This window comes from Malassezia japonica, chromosome 7 (genome assembly GCF_029542785.1).
Source record: "Malassezia japonica chromosome 7, complete sequence".
Lineage (NCBI taxonomy): Eukaryota > Fungi > Basidiomycota > Malasseziomycetes > Malasseziales > Malasseziaceae > Malassezia > Malassezia japonica.
The window spans coordinates 273,787-293,315 of record NC_083376.1 but is presented as its reverse complement, the minus strand read 5'-3'; the positions used below and the strand labels follow the sequence as shown (position 1 = coordinate 293,315).

Genomic DNA, 19,529 nt, shown 5'->3' with positions numbered 1-19,529 from the left:
CGGCTTGGCAGCGCCTTTCTACGCACCATGTCTGCCTCAGAGACCCCCGCGAATGTGGCGACGATTTCGTCGCCCGACATGTTTATGCAGATCATGCAACAGGATCTCGACCGTGTGACGCTGCTCAACTTCTGGGCGCCGTGGGCGCAGCCGTGCGAGCAGATGAATAAGGCTGTCGTTGATTTCGCATCGCGGTACCCCCAAGTCCTCTTTATGAATATCGAGGCAGAGGAGCAGCCTGACGTCGCCGAGTCCTTTGATGTTGAGGCCGTTCCGACCGTTGTTCTGCTGCGGGGCCACACGCTTCTCGGCAAGATTAGTGGCGCGAATGTGCCTGCGGTGCTTGATGCGCTTGCGGCGCATGCGAATGCCGGCGCTGTGCGTGCCGACGGCCTATCGCAGTCGAATGCCCCCCCCCAGGCCGCGCCGAGCAGCTACCAGGCCGCGGGCGGCGTGCGTACCGCGGCTGGGCCCGAGGATGCGCTGCTGCACGAGCTTCCTGCCGGTGTGGACGTCGACCACGAGTCCCCGCAGGACACGGAGCGCCGCTGCCACGAGCTGATGAACCGTTCCAAGGTCATGCTCTTTATGAAGGGCCACCCCAACATGCCGCGGTGCGGCTTTAGCCAAAAGACGGTGGCGCTGCTGCGCGAGCAGAACATCGACTTTGACCACTACGACATTCTATCGGACGAAAACGTGCGGCAAACGCTCAAGAAGATCAACGAATGGCCTACTTTCCCCCAGATCATTGTGAATGGCGAACTGATCGGCGGTCTGGACATTGTCAAGGTACGCCCTCGCACTGACCCCAGGAGCAAATTGCCACGGGCGAGTTTGCGGAGCTCCTCCAATAGATCACGTGATAGCAACGCGACGCGTCCTGTTGGTGTCTGTCATGACGAGTGCGCCTGCGCCCGGTGGGGACGACCCCGAGTTCAAGTCGTTCCCCTCGCTGAAGACGAACGAGATCATTACGGAGCTCAAGCAGCTTGAAGTCGACCTGACGCCCGAGGAGATCGCCAAGCCCCAGCCCGGCAAGGTCCAGGACGTGTACCTGACCTTTCTCGACACGCTCTCTGGCACGGTCACCGAGATGCTCGAGGCGCAGCGCGACCAGGTCACGGACGGCGTGGAGAATCGCGTACGTGTTCTAGCTAAGACAGGAAATATACGACGGCGGCCTCGTGCGGCTCTTTATCTACCGCGAAGTGTACGTGCTGTCGCTGACGCAGGCGCGCGATGATGGTGGCAGCGCAGGTGTTTGATTTTCATCTGCAGGACCTGACGCGTCCGCAGAGCAAGCGCTTCAAGCGGGACTTGTGTGCGCTGATCAACTTTTTCCGCTTCCGCTCCGACCGGCTGGCCGAGTTTGACGAGCTGGTCGTCGGCACCGAGGAGCTCGTGGACCGCCGCGCGCAGCTCGAGGTGCTCACTGCGCAGGTCCAGGAGTCGATTGCATCGCTCGAGGCGCAGCAAGCGTCGGAGCAAGAAGAGGCCGACAAGCTGCGTGAGACCAACCTAAAGTACTCCAACACGCTGCTTCACCTGCGCAAAGTCCAGACCGAGCTCCTGGCCGAGGCCGACCAGCTGCAAAAGGACAAGACGGACGCCCATGTGCGGCACCAGGCGGCGAAGGACGCGATGGATGAGGTGTCTGCCGCCCTGCACAAGCTCCAGAAGCGCATCACGTCGAGCCCTGCGGTGGTGCGCAGCGAGATTGCGCGGCTGCAGCGCGAGGTGGAAGAAGCGCGTGCGAGTCTCAAGGAAAAAGAGCAGCAGGCGCACGCGCTCGCGTCCAAGAAGCACGCGCTCGACAAGCTCGAGCAGGACCTCGTTGCGGCCGTCGCGAGCATGGAGCAAGTCGCGGCGCAGATGGACCAGGCCGCGCGTGCGTCGCAGGCGCTGGAGGAGGCGCGCCTCGAGGATGCCAAGCAGCAAAACCTCCAAGATACCTACCAAGACCAGATTGCGGAGCTCGAGCGGAGCCTCGAGCAGATGGCCGCGCGCCTCGCCAGCGACCGCGCGACGCGCGAGACGAAGCGCGCGTCGAACGACGCGGAGCTTGCGTCGCTCACCGAGCAGATCCACGCGGTGTCCGACCAGACCAAGGAGCGGCAGGCGCTTGTGGAAAAGACCAACCAGCAGGTGGCGGACGTCGAGCGGCAGCAGGCGGTGCTTTTGGAGGAGCACGACGCGTACTGTGCCGAGATGCACGCGAAAAAAGAGATCGTGTGCGACTGGGCGCAGAACTACATGGAGGCGCTCTCGCGCGTGCTTCCGAGTTCGTAGTAGTGTATTTGTACTATATCAGGATTGCTGTACGGTGGCGCCCTGCTCGATCACGTCGAGGAACTTGACGTCGCAGGTGATGTTTTCCTTTTTGAACTCGGCGCAGATCGTGTCGGCGATGTGCTCCAGGTTGTCGGTCGCGAGCGCGAGGATCGTCGGGCCGGCGCCCGACAGGCAGATGCCGAGGAGGCCAGGGTGCGATGTCGGCGTCACCGACGCGAGGATGCGCGGCAGGCCGGGGATCAGGTGCTTGCGGTACGGCTGGTGCACGCGGTCCTGCATTGCCTGGAAGATGAGGTTGACGTCCGGCGGCGAGCGCGCGAGCGACGTCGTGAGCACCGCGAGGCGCTGCAGGTTAAACACGAGATCCTGCTTCGAGTAGGTGTCGGGCAGCACGCGGCGCGCCTCGGCGGTGAGCACCTCAAAGTGCGGCACGATCGCAATGACCTTGATCTCCTTTGCCCATCCGAAGCGGATGTAGTGGCCGATGCCGTTCGGTGGCGTCGGCGGATCGCGGCCCCAGCTCACGGACGCGTCCGGGGGGTATTCGGGCAGGACCTCGCTCAGGGGCACCTTGGTCGCCTCGGCCGCCTCGCCGGTGAGCTCCAAGAGGTAGGAGCCGACAAAGCCGCCGACCAGCGCTGCGGTCACATTGTCGGGGTGGCGTTCGATCATCAGCGCGTAGTCGAGCAGGCGGTCGCGCGAAATGTTCAGCTCACCGAGCTCGTTGCCGAGGAGGATGCCGGCAATCACTGCCGCGCCCGAGCTGCCGAGGCCGCGGCCAAAGGGGATCGCGTTGTCCACGTCGATCGTCACGCCCACCGGAAAGTTGCTAATGTGGTTCACACGCAGCACGTACAGCGCGACGCGCGTAATCAGGTTGCGGTAGGGGTCGAGCGGCGCGTCGCTCGCGCCTTGGCCGGTGTAGCGCAGCACCGGCGCGGTGTGCTTGCTCGCGCTCTCATCGATCTTCACGCTGAGCGTCAGGTAGAGCGAGAGCGACAGTCCCACGACATCAAAGCCAGGGCCAATGTTCGACGAGGTGCACGGCACCTTGATCTCAAAGGAGCGCGCCATTGTGGGGAGAAAAAGCCTTCGCACCTCCACGTGGCTCCACGTGCTACCATGTCGGGAGCCGACTGGCCGCCGTCGTTGCGGTACGTGCGCAGGCGCTGACGCAGGGAGTTTGCGAGCCGGACGTTTGCTGCGTGCTCGGATGCGAACCGCAAGCAGGTCAGCGATGAGCTCAAGGCGCTGATTTTTGCCGCATTCCAGGACGGGACGCTGCACACGAAAGACTGGAAACGCGTCCAGCTTGCGAGCCTCGCGCCGGGCGGAAAGAAGCGGTCTGCGGACGCGCTCGCGCGCGTGCCGGGGCCGCCGCCGCCGGGTCCGCCGCCGCCGCCAGGGCCGCCGCCGAGGCCGGGGCCGCCGCCGCCGCGGCCGGCGCTCGCGCAGCCGTCGTCGCCCGCGACGCCCCTCTCCCCTGCGCGTGGCCGCGCGCCGAAAAAGGCCAAAAAGGCGCACGCGGCGCTGCACGAGGACCCGTCGCGCAAGGCGATGCGCCTGCGCCGCTTTGAAGAGGAGCAGGCCGCGTTCCAGCGCGAGCAGGAGGAGGACATGCAGGCGGCGCTGGCCACGACGAGCCTCGCTGGCCGCCTCGGCGCGCCGGCGGCGCGCGCCACGCCGCCGCTCTCGGCGGACCCCAACGTGATCGACTGGGACGAGTACACGGTCGTCGGCACCTCGACCAAGCTCGAGAAGCCCTACCTGCGCCTCACCTCTGCCCCCGATCCCAAGACGGTGCGCCCGCTCGCGACGCTGCGCCAGACGCTCGAGCTGCTCAAGACCAAGTGGCGCGCCGAAGGCAACTATGCGTACATCTGCGACCAGTTCAAGAGCATGCGGCAGGACCTGACGGTGCAGCGCATCAAGAACGACTTTACGGTCAAGGTGTACGAGATCCACGCGCGCATTGCGCTGGAAAAGGGCGACCTGGGCGAGTACAACCAGTGCCAGACGCAGCTGCGGGGCCTGTACGCGTACGGCCTGCCCGGCGCCTCGATCGAGTTCCTCGCGTACCGCATCCTGTACCTCTTGCACACACGCAACCAGCGCGAAGTCAATGCGCTCATGGCCGAGCTCACGCCCGCGATGAAGGCCGAGCCGCCGGTCGCCCACGCGCTCGCGGTGCGCGCGGCGATGCGCACCGGCAACTACCACGCGTTCTTTGTGCTGTACAAGGACGCGCCGAACATGAACGCCTACGTTATGGACCACTTTGTGGAGCGCGAGCGCGTCCAGGCGCTGCTTGTCCTCGCCAAGAGCGAGCGGCCCAGCTGCCCGCTGTCGTGGATCGCCGCCGAGCTGGGGTGGGCGTCGGTCGGCGACGCGGACGCCTTTCTCGCGACGCTCGACGCGGCACTGTATACAGAAAACGGCCCCCTTGCGGACGCCCAGTGGGACACGAAGCGCGCGGGCGACGCGCTCGTGCGCGCCGCCGAGCGCTTCCGCAAGGTCGACATCAAGGGCCAGCTGTAGTAGATACCCGATCGCCCGATCTTCCATGGACGTGCTCCGGCTGGTGGTGCTCTGCGGGGTGGTTGGCAGCGGAAAGTCGACGCGTACGTTGCGCAGCTGACGCAGTGGCCTGTGCGATCGAAGAGGCGGATCCTGAGGTAGGTGCATGGCCTGACGCAGCACTGGGTGCGGTGCAATCAGGACGAGCTCAAGAAGCGCGCCATTGTGCAACGGCATGCGATGAACGCGCTCCAGGAAGGGAAGAATGTGCTCATCGACCGCACGAATATTGACTATCGGCAGCGCGCCGAGTGGCTCGAGCTCGCGAACGAGTTCCGTGCGGCGCACCCCGACGGGCCGCGCCTCGTGACGTGCCTCGTGTGGGTGGATACGCCGATCGACGTGTGCAAAAAGCGGCTCGCGGCGCGGACGGGCCACCCCACGATCAAGGACGCACAGAGCGCGATGCGGTGCGTTGCCTCACTCACGCAGCATCCTCGCCATGTTCCAGCGGACGTTTGCGCGCCCTATGCCCGAAAAGCCAGAGGGGTTCGATGGCATGATTACAATACAAGGCGCGCTGATGCCGCCCAGCGGCGCGGCACTGCACGACTATGGCCAAAGCGTGCTCCGGAAGGTCGCCGCAGCCAAGCCCTTGAAGCGCGCGGGGGACATTGTCTATGCCAAGACGCCGTTTACCACGCAGCGCAGAGGGCCGCAGGCGCGCCCGAGCCCGCGGCCCACCGGGCCGCTGGACCGCTGGGCGCGCGCGGCCGACGTCCCGCCGCGCTCGGCGCCGTTCAGCGCGTCGCCGTCGCCGCCTACGACGCCGATGCAAGGACCTGCTGCATCTCGGTCCACTCTGCATCCCCCCGGGGCGTGACGACCGACTCGGGGAGCTCGTAGAGGTGCACGCGTCCGTCCATGCCGCCGACCACGAGCCTGGCGCTGGTGTCTGCGCGGCGCTCCCATGCGACGCGGTTCAGGCCGCGGCCGCCGGGCGTCGCAGTGCTCAGGAGCGGGCGCTGCGTGAGTCGTGCGACGTACCTCGCAGCTGTAATTCAGATTGTACATCTCGAGCCGCCCCGCGACGTCGACCTGCGCAAAGAGCGCGGGGTGGTGGGGGTGCCAGCGCACGTCCATCACATAGTCCTGCTGGTTCTCGAAGCGGCACAGCGGCTTGATCACGGTCCACGGCGCGGCATTCGCGGCGCCGCCGCGGAACGCGAGGGGGTTCGTGCGCGTGCTCGTCGCGATGCGGGGATTCGCGTGCGCGTAGTGGTAGCCGCTGGCGCTGTGCGGCGCGGAGCGCGTGCGGTCGGCGGTGCGCCACAGCGCCGACGTCCAGTCCATGCTGCTCGTGAGGAACAGGTCGGAAAAGTCGGCCGGCGCGCTGCGGCCCCGCGGCGCGGGGTGGCACTCGAGGCGCGTCACGGGCGCGGCGTGGCCCACGTACACGTACTCCGTGTCGAGGCCGGCCGCGGCGCCGGCGCGGTTGTAGCGCGCGGCGCCGTACACGTTCCCCTCTTCGGTGCCGACAAGGAAGCGCGTCGCGTCGTCCGCGGGCACGTCCAGCGACGCGATGCCGACGTCTGCGCTGCGGGGGTGTAGGGGGTTCGTGAGCATGATCGACTCTTGCGGCTTGGCAAGCATGTCCATCGTCCAGGTACACACCAGGCCGTCGGTCGACGCACTGACGAGGTGGTGCGCCTGCGCCGTGCCGACCATGCGCAGGGAGTACACCGGCGCACAGTGCCCGCTCTCGGCGCCGGCAGAGAAAGAGAGGGGGGTGCGCTGCACCGGCAGCCCCCGTTGCCGCGCGTCCCAGAGGAGGATCTGGCCGCTGTACGTCCCGCCGACGTACAGCGTGGGGTGGAACGGCGACGCGAGGACGGACGTGACGTCGGTCGGCGCCTCAAACGTAAACTCGGGGCGCTCGCGCAGGTGCATGTTCCACACGGCGACGAGCCCGTCGGCGTCGTGCGTCGGCGTGCGCTGCCGGTTGTAGCTCGCCGCGAGCAGCTCGGGGTGCTTGGACGACCAGTCCATGTCGGTCACCGAGCGCGTATCGAGGATCGCCGCGTCAAAGAAGGTATGGACGTGCCGCAGCGCGTTCGCATTCGGGTCGTGCGCGTCGGTCGGCACATGCGTATAGTCTGTCAGTACGTCGTAGTCCTCGTCGAGCACGCGCTCGATCACGGCCGACTTGGCGTGCACAAAGTCGGCAAAATCTGCCCCGAGCTCCTCTGCGGGCGGCGTCGGCGGGTGCGGCGGCGTTGCGGACGCCTCCTCGAGCGGCTCGGGTGTTGGGACGAGGTCGGGCGACGGGGGCGACTCGGTCTGTACTTCTTTCGAGTAGAGGATCTTTTGCGGGATGGGCGCCGGGGCAGGCGGCACAGGGGCACGCGTCATCACTGCGTCGTCCGCCGTGCTGGCCGCCGTGCTGGCCGCCGTGCTGGCCGCCGTGCTCGTGGCCGTGCTCGTGGCCGTGTCCATTGTGCCCACACTTGCGCCTGGAGCGCTCTCCATCTTCCCCCCGTCGTTCGTACTCGCGTGCAACGCGTCGCTGCCTGTGCTTGTCCTGAGCGAGTCGCCCCCCGTGCTGGCGCCGAGCGAGCCCTCGTCCGCCTCGCGCGCGTCCTGCGTGATCAGCGACGCGACGAGCGCGTCGAGGTCTTCCTTGCGCGACGGCGTCTAAGTCAGCCAGTGGACCTACCTCTTGCTTCCCCTGGCTCTCGCCGAGCCCCTGTGCGCGCTGCTGGCGCGCAGCGCGCTCCTGGCGCATGCGCTCGAGCTTGGCGCGCTTCGCCTCGATCTCCGCACGGCGCGCCGACATGGTGAGAGCCACGTGGCTTTACCCACCATGGCGTTTGCTGTTCCTCTGACTCCTGAGCTGGTGCGCCGCGCGACGCTCGAGCGCAACACGAACGAGACCAAGATCAAGGTTGCGCTTGCGCTCGATGTGCACCCCGAGTTTGCCCCCCAAAAAATCAGCGTCAAGACGGGTGTGGGCTTTTTGGACCACGTACGTGCCTCTACTGACGCAGATGTTCCATGCCTTGGCGAAGCACGGCGGCATGTCGCTCGAGCTCGAGTGCGAGGGCGATACGTGGATTGACGACCACCACACGGCCGAGGACTGTGCGATCGCGCTTGGCGAGGCCTTCAAGCAGGCGCTCGGCCCGATCAAAGGCATTAAGCGCTACGGCACCGGCCACGCCCCCCTGGACGAGGCGCTGTCGCGCGCGGTGATTGACATCTCCTCGCGCCCCTACTGCCACACGGACCTGCACCTGGTCCGCGAAAAGGTCGGCGACCTGAGCTGCGAGATGGTGCCGCACGTCTTTTACAGCTTTGCGATGGAGGCGCGTGTGACGCTCCATGTCGACGTGCTGCACGGCGAGAACGACCACCACCGCATCGAGTCCGCATTCAAGGCTACGGCGCTGGCCATCAAGGAGGCTATCTCGCGCACCGGCACGAACGACGTGCCGAGCACCAAGGGTATGTCGCACAACTAACTTAGGCGTTCTCTAGCTATTATACCTTGCGCACACCGCCACCCACAATCTGGCCTCCGTGTAGATAGTGCGGCGGCTCGTAGCCGGCAGGCTTCTTCTCAGCGACGACATCCTTCTCCTCGGTTGCCGCAATGCCGCCGAGCGCAAAGCCGGTGAGCACCACGCCACCGAGCACCACAGCGCCGGTGCGCTCCTCCTCGTTCAGCGGGCGGCGCGCCGACGGGCGCGCGTTCGACTGAGGGGCGATGGGGTCGAGCGGCGTGACGCGCTTCAGGTCGGCAAGCACGTCGCTGACCAGGCCGCCCGTCGCGCGCTGGAAGCGCGTCCAGCTGGACTCGGCGCTGCGCTGCACCGAGCCCGGGAGGAAGTCGGCAGTGAGCTCGGCGAGGACGCCGGGCGAGGCCGTCGGCTCGGCGGGCTCCAGAAACGAGGCCTCGGACGAGAGCACCGAGTCGCCCGCGCCGAGGCGGTGGACGCGGGGAACGTGCGGCATGTGCCACTCCTCCTTGTACGAGTCGCTGTAGTCCTGCGTCGGGTCGACGTACGCCTTGATCGACGGGATGTACTGTGCGACGGGCTCGACGGGCTCCTCAAACGGCACCTTGATGCTAAACGTGTCGCGGACCGGATCGGCTTTATGCGACGGACGGCCCGGGGGCGTCGTCGGCTCGTGGGGCGGCACGATCGTCGCGGACGGCGACGCCTTGCCGAGCGTGCCGTCGACGTCTGCCGTCGGGCTGCTCACCGAACCCGGCTCGAGCGGCGCGGCGGGCATCTTGGCCGCGGCGATCTCGGCGGCCTCCTTGCCCTTCGGGACGGCCTTGGTCTTGGGCTTCGGCTTCGAGGTCTTGGGCGCAGCGGCCGCGAGCGTCGAGCCCGAGCGCTGCATATCGTTCTGCTTCAGGCGCTGCACAAGCTCGGCCTTGCGGCCGGACGAGGCGAGGTTGCGCTGGCGCAGCAGCGCGCGCAGCTCGGTGACCTGCTTCGACTCGTAGCCCTCGGCGGTGAGCAGCACAGTCGACACGAGCGAGCGCGCGGGAACCAGAGGCGCCGCCTCAGCCACACGCAAGCTCGGCGTGGACGGCACATGCTTCACACGGGGGCGACCCGCACTCTGCGACAGGCGGCGGAGCATCGTGGAAATCAACAAGGCGGGAGACGTTTTAGTCAGCGCCTCTGCTCCTCCATGCCCCCGCCCAAGGCCGCGAAGCAGGTCCTGCCGCCGAACGCGGCGGCGGACGCGACGCGCGAGCTGCCGTGGGCGTACACGTCGTTCCATGCGCCGTCGTTTGTGAATGCGAAAAGTAGGTAACGAAGCTCACACAGACGTTTCCTCGTCCTACCTCAAAACCGAGGCACAGACGTGGATGGCGCGCTCGGGGCGCAAGGTGCCGAAGCGCAAGCACGACGACGAGGAGGAAGAGGAGGAGGGAGAGGAGGTGGACGGCGCCCAGCGCCGCATCGTCCTGCACCTCGGCTCCGAGTTCCTGCGCGTCGGCCGCTCCTCGGACCTGTACCCCACAACGGTGCCCAGCGCGGTCGCGCGCAAGATGCATCTCCCGGCGCACGGCAAGGCGGATCGCAAGGCCGCAGTGCCGGACGAGCTCGGGGGACCCGAGCAGGCGGCCGCGGACGATACCCACGCCGACCCCACCGCGCGGCACATTGAAAGCCTCCGCGCAGAGCTCCGCGCGATTATGCGCCAGTACAAGCTGCGCCCGGTGAGCAACGGATACCAGTCGGCGAACAGCTACAACGCGTCGGTCGAGCCGGAAAAGGTGCTCGAGCACAACGACGTATACCACAAGGGGTGGGTCGACACGAACGCCGACGGGCTCGCTGCGCTCGGCCAGCAGACCACCCACGTGCTCGTCGGCGAGGAAGCGCTGCGCCTTGCCTCGCTCTCGCCGGCAGACGCAGACGCGCCGCGCGACTGGGCGCTCTTTCGGCCGTGGACGCGGGGCATGCTCAACGTCGAGCAGTACCACGAGGCGTACGGCGCTTCGGCGGCGGTCCAGGCGCTCTTGAACGACCTGCAGACGCTCCTCACGCACGCGCTCGCCGCGCCCCCGACCGCAGACGACGAGACGCTCAAGAGCCCGGGCCTGGGCATCTCGCCGCGCGATTTTGGCGAGTACTCGGTGCTGTTGCTCGTCCCCGACTCGTTCTCGCGCAGCGACCTGCGTGCGCTCGGCACGCTCCTCCTGACGTACATGGGCTTTGCTGCGATCAATGTGCAGACTGAAGGGATCTGTGCAATGTTTGGCGCGGGCCTCTCGGCCGCGTGCATCGTCGACATCGGTGCGACGAGCATCGGCGTGTCGTGCGTCGAAGAAGGCCTGGTCCTGCCCGAGACGCGCATTCCGCTTGCGTATGGCGGCCGGGATATCTCGCTCTTCTTTGGCGAGGTGCTCGAGCGCTCGAGCTTCCCGTACCGCACGATCCGCGCAGAGAAGCGCCTCGCGGACGCCGCGCTCCTCGACTCGCTCAAGCAGCAGTTTGCGACGCTGCTTCCGAACCAGGTCGGCCTGAATCTGTACGACTTTGTCGTGCGCCTGCCGCACACGCAGGCGCTCAAGTACGCGCTGCGCCTGTACGACGAGCCGATCCTCGCCGGCCTCCTCCTCTTTCACCCGGAGGCGATCACGGCGCCGCTGCAGGCGCCGCGCAAGCCGGCCACCGCCGCGCCGCTGCAGGGCGGCGTCGAAGACATTGAGAATGCCACGTCGATCGTCAATGCCAACGCGTCGCTCGGCGGCGACGAGGCCGTGGAGCTCACCGTGGACGCGGTGAGCGACGTCTCGCCGACGCTCGGCATGTTTGCGTGCCTCGGCCACCGCCTGCCCCACGCGGTGAACCAGGCGCTGGGCTCGGTCAAGGCCGCGCCGCTCGCGACCGATAGCCCCGCGCCGGACACGGAGAACGGGAGCGGGCACCCGTCGCCCGCGCCCGCGGCTAAGGCGGCGGCGCCCGCGCCGCCCCAGGCGACGACGCAGACGCAGCGGTGCCTCGCCGCGGCGGCCGTCGCCGCGCAAAACGGCCTGGACATTGTGGACGAGGCGAGCCGCACGCCGCTGGACCGCGCCGTGTTTTACGCCTTGCTCGCCTCGACCGGCAGCATGAGCGGCCAGCTGAGCGGCGCCGGGAACGAGGAGCGCCTGCGCAAGCTTGCGAACAACATCATGTGCATCGGCGGCTCGGCGCGGCTGAGCGGTCTCGGCGAGGCGCTCGAGGCGCGTGTCTCGATGCTCCTTGCGGAGCACTATACGCCGTCGGACCCTGCGCGGACGCCTGCGGTGAGTGTCGGCCCCAACTTTGTGGCGCCGCAGGCGACGGTGATCCCGCCCCCCCGCAACATGGAGCCCGAGCACCTTGCGTGGAAGGGGCTCGCGGTCCTGGCGCACCTCGACGCGCTCCAGGAGCTCTGGGTGACCGCCGCCGACTGGGACGTGTTTGGCTACCGAGCGCTAAAGGAAAAGTCGCTCTTTTTATAGGACAAGAGTTGAATCTACTATACAGGCAGCTCCGTTGAGGGGTATGCGCTGCCACTACTTGCCGTTCACCTGCAGCTTTTCCACGTCCGGGAGGGCGTCCTGGAGGAAGGGCTCAAAGATGGCGAGGTCCTGCTTGAAGTCGTTGTGCACGACGTTCACGAGGAAGTACGAGTCAAAGACGCTCGTGAGCAGCTTGTACGTCGGCGAGTCCTGGCCGTAGAGCCTCGCCCAGCTGCGCCCGATCTCGTACGCCTCGTCCTTCCAGGCAAGGAACGAGATGGAGTCGACAATCGTCGGCTGCAGAATCTCGCAGTGGGGGAAGCAGCCCCACGTCACGGCGTTCGGCGCGTCGGACGTCGTGTTGGTGCGCATGTCGCCCTGCGCGTTCACCGCGTGGTAGGTGATCTGCGGGTGCTTTTCGATGCGCTGGAGCAGCTCGTCGAGCTGCTGCGGCGACACAAAGAATTCGAGGTAGGCCTTTTGGTACACGTAGCCGTTCTTTGGCCCCCAGCCATGCACGGGGTCGTCGCTACGCGCGCCGTCAACGGGCGGCTGCGAGTTGATCGTGAGGAAGCCGCGCTTGTTGAGCTGCACGAGCATCTGGTCGATGACCTTGGTCTCTTTGGCGACCGGCGCGTCGCTCCACGGAAGGGAGGCGAGCTCCCCGGCACAAAAGCGCTCAAAGAGGCCTTTGAGGTCGTCGAGCGTCTCGGGCGTGCCCCACAGCTTCAGCGCGTCCTCCTGCGAGAAGCGGAGCTGCGCGCCGTAGGCGTCCACGTCGCCGTAGGCCGGGCTGCGCGCGTCGCCCCAGCGGCCGTTGGGGAACTCGTCCCAGAACTCGGTGCGGTTCACGTACGACTTGGCACGGTTCGCCCAAAAGATGGGGCGGATGTTTTCCTCGCGGCGCTTGGGCGTCAGGCACGGCTTCCAGGGCAGCGGCGGGTTGACCGTCGGCGTGAGGCCGAGGTACTCGAGCAGCATGCGGCTCCCGCGCTCGAGGTTCATCGTGTAGATGTGCAGGCCGTGCACATCGAGGTCCTTGGTATCGAGGATCTTGCGGCACATCTTGCCGACAAGTTCCGTGCCGATCTTGCGCACCTGCTCGTCGTCCTCCTTCACGGGGTCGAGCGCATCGTGGAAGTACTGCGGCACTTTGGTGCGGAAACGCGCAATGGCGCGCGTAAAACCGCCATAGTTCTGGATCGGCATCACGCCCGGCACGATCGGCACGGTAATGCCGGCGGCCTTGACGCGGCGCACCCAGTCCGCAAAGATGTCAAAGTCGTAGAACATCTGCGTAAAGATAAAGTCGGCGCCCGCGTCGATCTTGCTCTTGAGCTGCTCCATCTCGACCTCGGGGCCCTCGGTCGCCTCCGGATGCCCTTCCGGAAAGCCGGCGACCGCAATGGTAAAGTAGTCGCCGTAGTGCTCGCGGATATACTGCACAAGCTCGTACGCGTGTGAGAAGCCGGCCGCGTGCGGCTCCCACTCGCCGCCGCCCGCGGGGGGGTCGCCGCGGAGCGCAAGAATGTTGCGGCAGCCGTACTCTTTCGCCTCGCGCAGCGCGACATCCACCTTGGAGCGCGGCATGTTGGTGCACGTCAGGTGCATGCACGTCTCCAGACCAAAGTACGCGTGCACCGTCTTGACGAGCGACGCAGTGAGGTCCGACGTGCGGCCGCCGGCGTTCCACGTAATGTCCACAAACTCGGGGCCGAGCTTGCCCATACGCTCGATACGGTCGTACAGGTTGCTCAGACCCTGCGGCGTGCGGGGGGGGAAGTACTCAAAGCTCCACCACACACGCCCTTCGGCCTTGGCCTTCTCGAGCTTCGCCGTGATCTTGCTGCTGTCCGCCATGGTGGAAGGTGCGTGCGGCGCCGTGCAGGCCTTCCATCGTCCACGTGTCTGTTATCGGCCGAGGACCACACCTCGATGGCGGTCCGCCCGGCGTTCCTGCAAGTGTTGCTCTCGCGGCGCGTCGTGCGGCGCGCCGAGGCGGAGCGGCTGCACGCGGCCGTCGCGCGCGCACTGAATCAGGAGTCGAGTTTCGAGCACGATATCGAGGCCGCGAACGCGGACCTCGCACGGATCAGCCTCGAAATTCGCGCGTGCAACGACCCAAAGACCGGCGAGGCGTTCCTCCTGCTGGTGAATACCAAGGGCGACGCGCTCGCCGAGATCGCGACGCCGTACTCGGCGGTGGAGCTCGTGTATATCAAGTCTGTCGTACGTTCTCTCCCTAATCCAGATCGAGGCGATCGTCACGGCGCCCGACGCGCGCTTCGCCATTCCCTCCACCGCCGCGCTGCAGCTCGCGCCGCAGGCGCAGCTCACCAAGCGCGCCGCGTCCGACTTGCTCCAGAACCTCGAGCAGCGCAGCTGGCTGCAGCTCTCGCGGACGACGGGGCACTATACCCTGACGCTACGTGCGCTCAACGAGCTCGACGCGTACATCCGCAACGAGTTTGAGGAGCACGTCCTGGAGTGCGCCGCGTGCTTTGCCCTCGTCACGCACGGCGAGCAGTGCGCGACAGACGGGTGCCGCGGCGCGCTGCACACCGCCTGCAAGCAGTGGCTGCAGGGGGGCAAGCGGCCGTGCCCGCTGTGCCAAGCGCCGTGGCACGCAACGTCCATAGGGGAGGCGTAGCGTAGTCTATTGCTCTACAGCTTCGCGTCGCGGACCACCTGGTCGATCCACTGCGCGACATAGTCGACGTTGCTGGGGTTCAGGCCCGCCATGCTAATACGCGACGTCTTGACCAGGTAAATGTGGCCGTCCTTCACCAGGCGGTCGCACTGGTCCGTGTTCAGGCCCAGGAACGAGAACATACCGGTCTGGTCCACAATGTGGTTCCAGGTGCCAGGGGTCTTGTACTTGTTCACAAGCAGGTTGTAGAGCTCCTTGCGCATGGCAATGATACGGTGCGCCATCGTCTGGATGTCCTTGTGCCACTGCTCGAGCAGTTCGGGCTTCGTGAGGACATTGGCAACGAGGCGCGCACCAAAGGCGGGGCAGGTACTGATCTCGCTGCGCTGCAGCGCGTTCAGCTGGCTCTGCACCTTGGGCACCTCCTCCGACTTTTGCACGACGACGTGCAGAGCGCCGATACGCTCGCCGTACAGGCCCGCGTTCTTGGCGTAGCTCTGGCAGACGAGCATCGGGATCGTCTTTTGCGACTCAAAGTAGCGCACCGCAAACGCGTCGCGCACGGGGTCGCCCGACGCAAAGCCCTGGTACGCACAGTCGAAGAACGCAAAGAGCTTCTTCTCCTTGAAGAGCTCCGCAAGCTCCTTCCACTGGGCCTCGTTGGGGTCCACACCGGTGGGGTTGTGCGCACAGGCGTGCAGCAGCACGACACTGCCGTCGGGCGCATCGCGAAGCGACGCCTTGAGACCCTCAAAGTCCAGGCCGCGGGTCTTCTCGTCGTAGTAGCGGTACTCGACCGTCTCGAGACCGCCGGCGTGCATGATCGCAAAGTGGTTCGGCCACGTCGGCTTCGACACGTAGATCACCTTTTTGTCGGTGGGGAACTGGTAGAACTTGGACACGAACTCGGCGCCGATGTGGTTCGCGCCAGAGCCGCTGATCGTCTGGTTCGTCACCAGGCGGTTCTCCTTCACGGCCGACGCATCCGCGCCAAAGAGCAGCTCGCCGCTGGCCTTGAGGTAGGGGGCATATCCGGCAATCGGGAGGTACTCGTGGTCCACCTCGGGGTCGTTCAGCAGCAGCTTCTTCGACTCGCGGATCGCGGGGAGCACCCACGGCTTGCCGGTCTCGTCACGGTAGGCACCGACACCGAGATTCACCTTTTTGTCGGCCTTGTCGTTCTTAAAGGCAACCGTAAGCTCAAGAATGCTGCTGTTAGGCCGGAAACGTACGCATCGGCAGGGGCCTGCGCCACGTTCACCCAGGGATCCGTCATGGTTCGCTAGGGCCAAGTGCCCCAACCGGACTGGGGGAGGAACCCGCTCCACGTGATGTCACGTGCTAGGCACGGCCCTTTGTTTGTGGAGCACGCAGGGAGAGGGGGGTAGAGGAGTGGGCGGCGTGGCACGAGCGAACCGTGGTCGGCGGGCGAGACAGTGCAGGAAGCCATCTAGCGTATAGGTCGGTCGTAACGGAATGAGTATTAACATACATGAACTATTCATGGTCCGTCCGCAACGCAGGCACGCGTATACGTAACGATAGTGGTGGGCATCGTAGTACCCTTAGTGCGCAAGGCCCCGGCTGCCCGACGTCCGCTCGCTTTCGAGCTTTTGCTTGTTCGCCGCAAAGGCCGCGTTGCGGACCTGCTCCTGCTGGGCGCATTTGTGCGTTTCAGGCAGACGGTGCTTGCCGCAAAAGTTCAGGCCACAGTGCGGGCACTGCCCCACAATCTGGATCGCCGCGTCGCGGCACTGCTGCTCGGTGCCAGCACCGTTCTGGCAGCGCTTCTTCGCGCCGCCACGCAGGCGGAGGACGAGGTGCAGGGTCGACTCCTTCTGGATATTATAGTCGCTGAGCGTCCGCCCGTCTTCGAGCTGCTTGCCCGCAAAGATCAGGCGCTGTTGGTCCGGAGGAATACCCTCCTTGTCCTGGATCTTGGCCTTGACTGTCGGTTAGCGTCACTGGGCGGGGGGGAGGGTACGTACCATTCTCGATCGTGTCACTGCTCTCGACCTCGAGCGTGATTGTTTTGCCTGTAAGGGTCTTGACAAAGACTTGCATCGTGTTCTAAGAGAGAAAAAAAATTAGCGAGGGGCGCAAGAACGTAGTCGCTGTGGCGCTAAGGAGGCTATGCTACAATTTCCCCTCGGCTTTATACGTCAGGGGCCATGTGGAGGCGTTATCTTCTTTGCCGCCGCCGAGAAAGGCCGCGCAAGCGAAGTGATCGGCAACTTAGTCATCCGCAGGCCAATCTTGGCCACGTGGTTTCGTCGCGAGCGTCGCATCGGGCATGCCTTCCCAGGCCTCGTCGGGGATCGCCTCAATCTCGGTCCGTGCGCGCTGCCACGCTTGGAGGTTCTGTGTGAGAAAAATAGACATACATTGTAGCAAAGATCGCGGTGGAGACGTGCACAGTCCAGCACCATCTGGCGCAGGTCCGCGACCTTGAGACGCTGGAACCGGTCCAGAGACGCTTGGATCGTGTCTGTGACGTATTTGACGTCCTTCTCGCCCAGCTGGACGCCTTCGCCGAGCAGCATGACTTCCTCACGCAGGCGCGAGATTGTGCTTTGGCGCGTCTTGTCAGGGTCCATGTCCATGACGTTCTGCAGCGTCTGCGACAGCGAGCTCAGCATGCCACGGCGGCCGGTGCGCGGCGGAGGGAGCGCCGCGGCGGGCGGCGGCGGGGCAGACGACACAGGCGCCGCACCCACGCCAGCCTCCTCGTCCTGCTCCTCGTCTTCCTCCTCGGCGGCGCGGCCATAGACCGAGTGCTGCATGGGCGCCGGCGGCGGGCGCGTGCTCAGCCCCCGCCCTCCGATCTCCATCGCACTGCTAAGGCGTGCGTACTCTGCCTCGATGTGCTCGAGGTCCGCGAGCTGCTGCTTCTTGTTCGTGAGGTCGTCCTGTGCGATCTCGAGCTGCTGATGCTTGAGGTGGCGCCACCGCAGAATCCCTTGCAGGATCTTGGCGTACTGGGTATATTCGTGCACGACTTCCGACACGCGCGCCTCCCACGAGCCGAGCATGTCATTGTACGACATGTACGTCGCGTCGGCCGCCTGGCCGACGCGCTCGACGGCCGGCGCAATGTGCGGGGACTCGGACAGGCTCTGTGCGTTGAACAAGGCGCCGAGCTCGGCATAGTCCGCGCTCAGGTCGTGCCAGCGGCGCACGAGGCGGCGCTCGGCCAGCTCGACGTGGTTCGCCATCATCGACTCGAAGCGCGACGTGAACGCCTCCGAGTCCTGGAAGCGAGTGTTGGGCGTATGGAGCTTGCGCACGACGGTCGGCACCGGCATCGCCTTGTAGCTCAGCGGCGCATTGGCGTCTGCCGGGTACTCGGGCGGCGCCGCGAGGTTCGACTTGGGCAGGTTCGACACTGGCGGCGCGCTCTTGATTTCGTGCCACGAGTTGCGCGAGTCGAGGAAGCGTGTAAAGACCGAGTCGCGGCGCAGCACCGGGTGTGCATCGCAGCGGTTCAAAAAGCGCTGGAGCATGCGCTTCCTGCGCTCGATAATCACCGGGTCGTCCTTGGCCTTGTTTTGCTTCAAGGCGTAGTCGCTGAGCGTGTGCTTGGACGGAATCGGGGGAATGATGAGCGTCGGGTGCAGCTGCACAAGCACCGAGCGCAGCGCCTCAAACTCCGAGTAACGCCGCTTCGCCTCGGCGTTCGGCGAGACGATCACGTACACGACATAGCCCGCCGCCGAGAACTCGGACGAGGTGAGGGCGTCGGTGATCTGTGTGAGCGAGAGGTGCGACGTACCGTGATGCGATCGTTGCTTCCCGACGACCACGAGCGCTGGCCGCCGTCATGATGGCTCTCCATAATCGCCGGCGCGTCGCAGTGCCGCGCCGCGTCCTCCCACGCGTTCTCCGCCATGGTCTGAGCGAACGTCCCGGACATCACGTGACACTACGTACGCTGCGAGAGGTCCACGGCGGCCTTGACCGCGCCGAGGAGCGCCGCGAGCTGGATGCGTTCCGACGCGCTCGTACTCAGACGGTACTCGATCTGAGCCATCTGGTCCAATAGGTAGGCGCGCGCGTGCGGTGGAAGCTCGAGCGCGAGGACGAGGTCGTGCATGCCGTTCAGCAGATCGGCGAGCGCCGTGCCCTTTTCCACCTTGAGCGTTTGGATAGCTGGGTTAGTCGCGCGACGTACTCTGGTAGGCGGTCGTAAACTCTTGCTGGAGCATGGCCTGGAAGGCCGTCTCGATGTCTTTCGGGTGGGGATTGCCGGTGCAGTTGTATACCGCGTCCTCGTCAATCACGCCGCCCGCCGCGTGGCACGCCTGGAGGATGTTGAGCGCCCGGCGCATGTCGCCTTTGGCGAGGTGCAAAATCGCGTCTTTAGCCGCGGGCTCCACCTGGCACTGCTCCGCGTCGATGACCGTGTCGACACGCCGCGCGATCTGTGCCGTGTCCAGCGGCGAGAAGCGGAAGCGCGTGCACCGACTCTGGATTGCGGGGATGATCTTGTTCACGTAGTTGCAGATAATGCAGAAGCGCACGTTCTTTGTATATTGCTCGATCACGCGGCGGAGCGCGGCCTGCGCGGCCTGCGTCATGGCATCCGCCTCGTCCAAGACAATAAGCTTGAACGTATCTTGTTGCGTGCTGAACACGTTGCGCGTGCTTGCGAACGACTTGATCTGGCCGCGCACCACGTCGATTCCGCGGTCGTCCGACGCGTTCAGCTCGAGCACATGGTTCTTGAAATTCTTGCCATACAGGCGCTGCGCCAGCGCCATGATCGTCGACGTCTTACCCGTACCGGGGGGGCCATAGAAGAGCAGGTGGGGGAGCTGGTCGGCCGCGACAAACTTTTCCACTGGGTGAGCGGGGCGACGTACAGGTGCTGGTGATGTGTGCGTGCGACATGATCTCGTCCAGCGAGCTCGGTCTGTACTTTTCGACCCTGCGTCAGACGCGCTACGCACCATGGCAAGAGGTCCTGGGCAGGCGCGTCGCCCGCCTTGCCTTTCCCTTTCGCGTCGCTCATCGTGGTCAGCGCGACGCCCGATCGACACCCGATCTTTACTC

At 65.8% G+C, this 19,529-nt stretch overlaps 14 protein-coding genes across 14 annotated transcripts; 7 read left to right on the top strand and 7 right to left on the bottom strand.

The window, feature by feature from the left end:
• Nucleotides 1–27: 27 nt before the first annotated feature.
• On the top strand, nucleotides 28–857 carry GRX3 (glutaredoxin; the record flags this gene model as incomplete). Its single annotated transcript, XM_060267575.1, has 2 exons — nucleotides 28–792; nucleotides 816–857. 2 exons carry the CDS (start codon nucleotides 28–30, stop codon nucleotides 855–857), a joined length of 807 nt encoding a protein of 268 aa, XP_060123558.1.
• A 41-nt stretch (nucleotides 858–898) lies between these two features.
• On the top strand, nucleotides 899–2,292 carry NUF2 (kinetochore-associated Ndc80 complex subunit nuf2; the record flags this gene model as incomplete). The annotated part of the gene is made up of 3 exons (XM_060267574.1): nucleotides 899–1,144; nucleotides 1,167–1,213; nucleotides 1,236–2,292. The coding sequence occupies 3 exons, from the start codon at nucleotides 899–901 to the stop codon at nucleotides 2,290–2,292; spliced, it is 1,350 nt and encodes a 449-aa protein (XP_060123557.1).
• Nucleotides 2,293–2,310: 18 nt separating this feature from the next.
• THR1 (homoserine kinase) lies at nucleotides 2,311–3,369 on the bottom strand (the record flags this gene model as incomplete). Its single annotated transcript, XM_060267573.1, has 1 exon — nucleotides 2,311–3,369. The coding sequence occupies one exon, from the start codon at nucleotides 3,367–3,369 to the stop codon at nucleotides 2,311–2,313; it is 1,059 nt and encodes a 352-aa protein (XP_060123556.1).
• A 48-nt stretch (nucleotides 3,370–3,417) lies between these two features.
• On the top strand, nucleotides 3,418–4,833 carry MJAP1_003646 (uncharacterized protein; the record flags this gene model as incomplete). The annotated part of the gene is made up of 2 exons (XM_060267572.1): nucleotides 3,418–3,449; nucleotides 3,474–4,833. 2 exons carry the CDS (start codon nucleotides 3,418–3,420, stop codon nucleotides 4,831–4,833), a joined length of 1,392 nt encoding a protein of 463 aa, XP_060123555.1.
• A 25-nt stretch (nucleotides 4,834–4,858) lies between these two features.
• Nucleotides 4,859–5,375, top strand: MJAP1_003645 (uncharacterized protein; the record flags this gene model as incomplete). Its single annotated transcript, XM_060267571.1, has 4 exons — nucleotides 4,859–4,916; nucleotides 4,939–4,970; nucleotides 4,993–5,282; nucleotides 5,354–5,375. 4 exons carry the CDS (start codon nucleotides 4,859–4,861, stop codon nucleotides 5,373–5,375), a joined length of 402 nt encoding a protein of 133 aa, XP_060123554.1.
• A 258-nt stretch (nucleotides 5,376–5,633) lies between these two features.
• On the bottom strand, nucleotides 5,634–7,648 carry MJAP1_003644 (uncharacterized protein; the record flags this gene model as incomplete). Its single annotated transcript, XM_060267570.1, has 3 exons — nucleotides 5,634–5,837; nucleotides 5,860–7,506; nucleotides 7,529–7,648. 3 exons carry the CDS (start codon nucleotides 7,646–7,648, stop codon nucleotides 5,634–5,636), a joined length of 1,971 nt encoding a protein of 656 aa, XP_060123553.1.
• A 27-nt stretch (nucleotides 7,649–7,675) lies between these two features.
• HIS3 (imidazoleglycerol-phosphate dehydratase) lies at nucleotides 7,676–8,333 on the top strand (the record flags this gene model as incomplete). Its single annotated transcript, XM_060267569.1, has 2 exons — nucleotides 7,676–7,837; nucleotides 7,860–8,333. The coding sequence occupies 2 exons, from the start codon at nucleotides 7,676–7,678 to the stop codon at nucleotides 8,331–8,333; spliced, it is 636 nt and encodes a 211-aa protein (XP_060123552.1).
• A 19-nt stretch (nucleotides 8,334–8,352) lies between these two features.
• Nucleotides 8,353–9,468, bottom strand: MJAP1_003642 (uncharacterized protein; the record flags this gene model as incomplete). The annotated part of the gene is made up of 1 exon (XM_060267568.1): nucleotides 8,353–9,468. The coding sequence occupies one exon, from the start codon at nucleotides 9,466–9,468 to the stop codon at nucleotides 8,353–8,355; it is 1,116 nt and encodes a 371-aa protein (XP_060123551.1).
• A 51-nt stretch (nucleotides 9,469–9,519) lies between these two features.
• ARP8 (actin-like protein arp8) lies at nucleotides 9,520–11,827 on the top strand (the record flags this gene model as incomplete). The annotated part of the gene is made up of 2 exons (XM_060267567.1): nucleotides 9,520–9,637; nucleotides 9,660–11,827. The coding sequence occupies 2 exons, from the start codon at nucleotides 9,520–9,522 to the stop codon at nucleotides 11,825–11,827; spliced, it is 2,286 nt and encodes a 761-aa protein (XP_060123550.1).
• Nucleotides 11,828–11,881: 54 nt separating this feature from the next.
• On the bottom strand, nucleotides 11,882–13,687 carry MET13 (methylenetetrahydrofolate reductase [NAD(P)H]; the record flags this gene model as incomplete). Its single annotated transcript, XM_060267566.1, has 1 exon — nucleotides 11,882–13,687. One exon carries the CDS (start codon nucleotides 13,685–13,687, stop codon nucleotides 11,882–11,884), a length of 1,806 nt encoding a protein of 601 aa, XP_060123549.1.
• A 75-nt stretch (nucleotides 13,688–13,762) lies between these two features.
• MJAP1_003639 (uncharacterized protein) lies at nucleotides 13,763–14,477 on the top strand (the record flags this gene model as incomplete). Its single annotated transcript, XM_060267565.1, has 2 exons — nucleotides 13,763–14,056; nucleotides 14,079–14,477. 2 exons carry the CDS (start codon nucleotides 13,763–13,765, stop codon nucleotides 14,475–14,477), a joined length of 693 nt encoding a protein of 230 aa, XP_060123548.1.
• Nucleotides 14,478–14,491: 14 nt separating this feature from the next.
• aat2 (aspartate transaminase) lies at nucleotides 14,492–15,753 on the bottom strand (the record flags this gene model as incomplete). Its single annotated transcript, XM_060267564.1, has 2 exons — nucleotides 14,492–15,686; nucleotides 15,710–15,753. The coding sequence occupies 2 exons, from the start codon at nucleotides 15,751–15,753 to the stop codon at nucleotides 14,492–14,494; spliced, it is 1,239 nt and encodes a 412-aa protein (XP_060123547.1).
• A 959-nt stretch (nucleotides 15,754–16,712) lies between these two features.
• Nucleotides 16,713–18,366, bottom strand: MJAP1_003637 (uncharacterized protein; the record flags this gene model as incomplete). The annotated part of the gene is made up of 3 exons (XM_060267563.1): nucleotides 16,713–16,838; nucleotides 16,862–18,223; nucleotides 18,250–18,366. 3 exons carry the CDS (start codon nucleotides 18,364–18,366, stop codon nucleotides 16,713–16,715), a joined length of 1,605 nt encoding a protein of 534 aa, XP_060123546.1.
• Nucleotides 18,367–18,399: 33 nt separating this feature from the next.
• Nucleotides 18,400–19,488, bottom strand: RFC3 (Subunit of heteropentameric Replication factor C (RF-C); the record flags this gene model as incomplete). The annotated part of the gene is made up of 4 exons (XM_060267562.1): nucleotides 18,400–18,626; nucleotides 18,649–19,317; nucleotides 19,340–19,404; nucleotides 19,427–19,488. The coding sequence occupies 4 exons, from the start codon at nucleotides 19,486–19,488 to the stop codon at nucleotides 18,400–18,402; spliced, it is 1,023 nt and encodes a 340-aa protein (XP_060123545.1).
• Between the last annotated feature and the right edge of the window lie 41 nt (nucleotides 19,489–19,529).